Below are 5,827 nucleotides of genomic sequence, written 5' to 3'. Positions count from 1 at the left end.
GGGGCGGGAAGGGCCGCGGATGCGGCACCGGGGCGGCCCTTTCCTCCCGCCGCGGCCCCGTGTGACCCGCGCGGCGCTTCCCCCCCCACGCCAGGCTACAAGATCCCCGTTATCGAGAACCTGGGCGCCACCCTGGACCAGTTCGACGCCATCGACTTCTCCGACAACGAGATCCGCAAGCTGGACGGGTTCCCGCTGCTGCGGCGCCTCAAGACGCTCCTCATGAACAACAACAGGATCTGGTGAGGGCGGCAGGCCGGGCCCCGCCGCGCCTGGCCGGCGCACGGCGCGTGCAGAGCCCCGCGTGCCCCAGGGAGAGCGTGTTATTTCCRTAAAGAGCCCCATGTTCCCAAAGGGGAGCCCCATGTTCCCAGTGGGAGCCCGTTATTCCCACGGGAGGGCCCATTCCCACCACCTGAAGCCCCGCACAGTTTCCCTGCCTTGTGCACTGCCAAGATCTGGGTCCCTTTGTGAGGCTGCACGGTCAGATCCAGTGCTGGAATTTGGCCCAGAGGCGCCCGAGCTCCTTTCCCATCCCATTAGGCAACAGGGAAGATAAACRTGGGGGACCAGGGTCCCTGCAGGTGCCTCCCTGTCCCCACACGCCTGTAACGTCTCACGACATTAACACCAGTGGCTGGCGAACGTCGCCTGCCCTACGACAAGCACGTGTTAGGGTCAWTGCCAACCCCCGTGCCAGCGCCAGGCTCGGCTGCTGTTTAAAATAAGGAGCCCTGGGTTGTGGTGCTCTGCTCCTGCCTGGCAGCTCTGCGCTGTTGGTTTCCAGCCCAAACAACCCTTCTCTTTCTGTTCCCCTTCAGTCGGATCGGGGAAGGACTGGAACAGGCCTTGCCCTGTCTCACGGAGCTCGTTCTTACCAATAACAACATCGCTGAACTGGTGAGCTGTAAATACGGAACATATCTTTGTCTTTAAATCTAAATCTTTCTTTATGTTGCATGTGTGCACCATCTCTGTGACTAMCCTTTCCCCTTTGTTTAGAAAAATACTGTTTTAGTAGGAATTGTGGTGTTTTTGTTTTAATAAATATGATCTGTGGCAGGCAGTGGAAGAGTAGTTACCAAATCTTCATGGGTTTCCTGTCAAACTAATTGCAGTAATTCTAACTGGTCTGCTAGCATAGGTATGAGATTCTAGTAAGAGCTTTTGGAAAAGAGATTCAGTTATTTGCAGTCTAATTTTGAGCTGAAGACACAAGTTTCTGTTATTTAAAAAAGGTGAAATACTCTGTTAAAACTTACTTCATGTTGCCTATACCAAAAAAGGAATCCCAAGCTTGTTTCCTCCATTCTCCCTTTGAATTATGCAGTAGGTAACAAAGAGCATGAATGGGTAATTTGGGACAAATGCTGCTCTGTTGGGCAGTGTTTTCAAAACAGYAAGTTCAAATGGATGTGAAATTTTCTTGGTTTGTGTTTGTCACTGCTTCTGTGTCAAAGTAARGTTTGCTAGAATTTTACTCGTTTTTTTCTCATTAAATAGATTTAAGATTTTGTACTGTGTTCCCATTCTGTAGGGTGAACTGGATCCATTATCAACTATTAAATCGTTGACTTATTTGAGGTATGTAATGTTGAAAAGTCAAAATATACTGTAAAATATTTTTTTTTGGACTGTGAAACAATGAGCAGGAGCTGTAACTTTTCTATAAACATTCAGAGCACTAACAGCCTTTGAAAAAAAAACTAGAGCTCACGTTTTAAACTGTTATTGCAAGTACTCTGAAATACATGTGACTTCTCAGCGCAAGGTCTTTTAAGTAAGTAAGATTATGTGAAGCATGAGGGATTAAAAAAAAAAGTCCATATCTGTCCTGCATTTTTTWAATTATTGATTGTTTGTAGTTAGCAAATATGATTAATTCATTGTTATATTTTTAAAGTTGTTTTGTATTTTTTTTGTTCTTTATGTTCTGCAGTAAAATCTACCTATTTGATAAAATACTTTTAAGTGCAAGTTTTCACTATAGTTTCCATAATATCAGAGAACACGTTATAATGCATATTTAATGATATTATGGCTTCTTATAGCAAAAGGTATGTTAATGCATTTTAGGCATATTAACAAGTTCTAATACCTTTTATTATGAGAATTTCTTTATGATACTTATTTACTTTGTAGCGTTTTAAGGAACCCTGTAACAAATAAGAAGCATTACAGATTGTATGTAATCCACAAAGTTCCTCAGGTCAGAGTGCTGGATTTTCAGAAAGTGAAACTCAAAGTAAGTCTGCTGTCTTCTGATTTGGCACAAGATGAAGCCCTTTCTTTTCTTTTTACATTCTTGAAACTTCAGTGCTAATTATAAGGGTTTTTTTTTCCTTTTTTTTTTTTTTTTTTTTTTTTTTTTTTGTAAAATGTATTGAAATGAAGTATTGCAGCTGGCATAAAAACATGCATTTCGTTTTCATTTTCTTTTATGGTTTCATTCTGTAAAAGATACAGTCTCTTTAATTATGCCTTATTGGCATTGGTTGTTTAGTCTGACTCTTTTCTGGCCATGCAGTGTTGTTGGTAGAAGGACAGACCTCTAGAGAAAGGAATGAGAAAGCACAGCACTGTGCCTTAAATGAGGATTTTGGTGTGGGAAAGCGTTCTTCAAGCTTTAAGAGAATTAGGTTGATGTGTCTTGAGTCTGAGCATTTGGGCAATGTTTATGTGCTTAACCTGGTCTCCACGTAGCAGTGTTCACTGCTGAGGATGGGCTGAAGAGTCTTTCTTTGCAAGGACCAAAGCTTTGCAAAATGCCATGTTCCTGAATTAACCTTGTGTGTGGTATCGCTGTAGGAGCGACAGGAGGCAGAGAAAATGTTCAAGGGCAAACGGGGTGCACAGCTTGCAAAGGATATTGCCAGGAGAGCAAAAACGTAAGATAAAAACAATTTACACTGGCATTCTCCTTCAGAAACACCACGGTGTTTGATGTGTGCAGCATTAGGCTGCATCAGGCACTAAAGGGAAATTGCAGTTACTGGCAGGATGTCTTAACAACTCTGTAGCCAGAAATGCCTGGTCGAGGCACCCTAGATTTTGGATGGTGGTGAATGCGTCTCAGAAATATTTTTGAAAGTGATATGTGGTCAGGGTGGACTAATTAAAGTCAACAAAAAAGAGCCYTAACTGCACTAGTTGTGGTTTGTCTCAGTATTTATCCTGAAGAGAGGTGACCACTATTTTGTTTTTCTTTTTCCTAATTGATTTATAACTAAAAATGCCTTGCTTTGCTGTAGACTATAACCCTTAAAATATGTGCATTCTAATTAGGTGCTTATAATGCAGATGAAAACCCTTAGTCAAGCCATTACAAACATATGTTCATTCAGTTTAATTCATCATAATAAAATGTTATGCCCTGTGTTTTGTTCAGTCTTTCATGGAGCTGTTTGGAAAGCAGAATTCAGTTCATGCCTGACAAAAGCATTTGAAAATTTGTAGCTGAAGAGAAATCTCTTGAACACATTTACCACAAACTGTAAGAGATGAAACTCTKTCTCTGCTCTGTGCGGAGAAGGAGGTCTGGGCTATGAGGGTTTTAGACCACATAGATTGTTGAGCTGAAATAGCCCAAAAAATGGATATGAAGAAAATGCTTCTCTAGATGCAAAAGAGGCTGCAGCTGTTTCAGGCTGGGTCAGCATTTCAGGAAACTCTTCCCAGGCAATTAGTCAGAAATGTCCATTTCGCATTTGATCTTTTTTTCTTACAACAGCATCAGATCACCTCTTTCTTTTAAGCTAAATATTCAGAATAGACTTTAAGAAAGGCTGCCAAAATATCAAACCTATTCAGGCAACCCAATTTYGACTAATCTGTTGGTATCCACCCTGCTTTTTGGTTTTTGACAACCTGAGYGTTCAGCAACATCCAAACTGAGCGGCTTCTGCCAACTGCTTAATTCATAAAGCCAGAGCCTGCCCCTTGGTGAGCAGCAGAAACGGGGGGAATGGGGCAGTGAGGTTGAGCTGCTGGTGTTTCTGAAGGAGGCAATTCACTGTATCAGTTTGTTAACAAAGATAAGATACTACACTTGATTGAATGAAAAACTTCCAGACTTGGTTTGGAAGTTAGAGAGGCACCTGCCCGTCCAAGGCGGTGACGATGCTCCTCTGCTTTGAAGCTTCACTCCAGGTGCTGGTCTGTTGGCAGACAAGAAGAAATCTGGGCCCTCGCCCGGGGACGTGGAGGCCATTAAGGTAACGTGCCAGGATGTTACACGCCGAGCAAAAAGGGGATAAAAATTGGTGTGGATTCTGCTTTCACAAGTATTTTCCTCTTCCTGGCAGCCCCTAACTCTTAAAAAACACAGAACAATATCCTCTAGATCTCTGGATGCTGTTTCTGCCTTTTTTTAAAAAAAAATTCCCTTTTTTCCTGTAATGCCATGTCTTTTTCTTAAGAAATTAGTGACATTTTATTCGAAGGTAAGACTTATCTCAGGATAGATCAGCCTAYGCAATAAGGAGAGAAGTAACTTTGTTCTTTGTTATTTATAGAATTTTGTGCAACAGAATAGCTTAGCTTTGCTTAATTGAAGGGAAAAAAACCTTCTTGTTCTTATGTTAGAATACTAAACAGGTGAAAGTAAATAAATAAACAGAATGCTAAACGGATTGTTGGCATATTGCACGTGAAGATTCACCTTGCTCTTTTGTCTGCTTTTTTTTCCAGGCTGCTATAGCAAACGCCTCAACTCTAGCTGAAGTGGAGAGGCTGAAGAGCTTGTTACAGTCCGGTCAGATACCCGGGAGGGAACGAAAACCAGGTCTCGTTACCTTCCTCTCCCTCTACTTTCCACACAGAGCCTCTCAAGGGCTTCCCAGTGCTTTGTGTGATCCTGGGAGGGAGTTCAGTGGGAATGGCCCAGCAATTGGGATGGGGAAAAAAAGGTTGAAGTTTACAGTGATTTTTAGGGTCAGAATGACCTGAAGGGTCACATCTTAAAGGCTAAGTGCATATAGTGGGTGTGTGGCCTCCAGAGCGCCGTTCAAGCCCCAAAGGTTGGAATATCCTCAGCCCTGTTCCCAGCATTTAGTTTAGCAGGGGCTCTTTGGTACGAAGCTTCAGATGGCCACGGGAGCACAGCCCAACCCGGGGCTGCTTCGTGAGCGGGGACAGAGTCAAACCCCGCTCTCCGAGACTCTCATTTGAGGAGATTTTAAGTGTTTGAATGATGATCAGTCGTGGGTGAAAAAAAGCAGTTTTGAAGTAGAAACACTGATGTACACGGGTGTTTTTAGGCCCCTCGGAGGATGCCGAAGAGGAGATGGAGGAGGACCCCGTTCCCAACGGCTCCTAAGCAGCGTGGCGGCGCTGGCGGGAGCTGCCCTCGCCTGGCTGGAGGGCTCTCCGTGCCCGGGCCTTGTGAGCCCCACCTTTGCCCGGAACGGGCCGTTTTGTACCCATTTTCTCGCTGTACATTTCACAGTTCAATAAATGACCGCTGCCTTTTTCACCCTGCGTGTCTCCTCCCTCGTTCCTTTGGGTTCCCTTCTCCCTGGCTGCCTGAAGCCCTCGACTGGGGCGGGTGGGAAGCGGCGTCGACAGCAAAACGGGGAGAAATGGGGTAAATTGGTGAATTTAGCTACTTGGGGGGCCGGGGGGGGGGAATGGGCGGGGGGAGGGAATGGGCGGGAGAGGTTCTGGTCCCGCCCCCCTGCTCCTCATTGGCCAGTCCCTCGCCGACCTCATGCCGCACCTCCGCCGTTTCCATTGGCCCGCCGCGCCGCAGCTTCGCCTTGCCATTGGCTCGCGGCGAGGCGGGTGAGGACGTGGAGGGCGCTGATTGGCCCTGCCGCGCTCCCGCCGC

At 45.2% G+C, this 5,827-nt stretch overlaps 1 protein-coding gene across 1 annotated transcript in view; it reads left to right on the top strand.

Annotated features, from left to right (window-relative positions):
• The window catches only part of SNRPA1 (small nuclear ribonucleoprotein polypeptide A'), a 5,692-nt gene extending 252 nt beyond the window's left edge, over positions 1-5,440 (top strand). Inside the window, exons 2-9 of the mRNA XM_026040600.1 lie at positions 95-242; positions 822-900; positions 1,538-1,584; positions 2,143-2,245; positions 2,809-2,888; positions 4,139-4,214; positions 4,690-4,783; positions 5,259-5,440. Of these exons, the coding sequence (XP_025896385.1) occupies positions 95-242; positions 822-900; positions 1,538-1,584; positions 2,143-2,245; positions 2,809-2,888; positions 4,139-4,214; positions 4,690-4,783; positions 5,259-5,317 (686 nt within the window). The 3' untranslated portion in view covers positions 5,318-5,440. The remainder of the gene's footprint in view (positions 1-94; positions 243-821; positions 901-1,537; positions 1,585-2,142; positions 2,246-2,808; positions 2,889-4,138; positions 4,215-4,689; positions 4,784-5,258) is intronic.
• Positions 5,441-5,827: the final 387 nt, after the last annotated feature.

This window comes from Nothoprocta perdicaria, unplaced genomic scaffold (assembly GCF_003342845.1).
Source record: "Nothoprocta perdicaria isolate Ctin4 unplaced genomic scaffold, notPer1 scaffold_26, whole genome shotgun sequence".
Taxonomy (NCBI): domain Eukaryota; kingdom Metazoa; phylum Chordata; class Aves; order Tinamiformes; family Tinamidae; genus Nothoprocta; species Nothoprocta perdicaria.
Note: the sequence above shows the minus strand (reverse complement) of the source record. Positions and strands in the feature narration are given on the sequence as shown.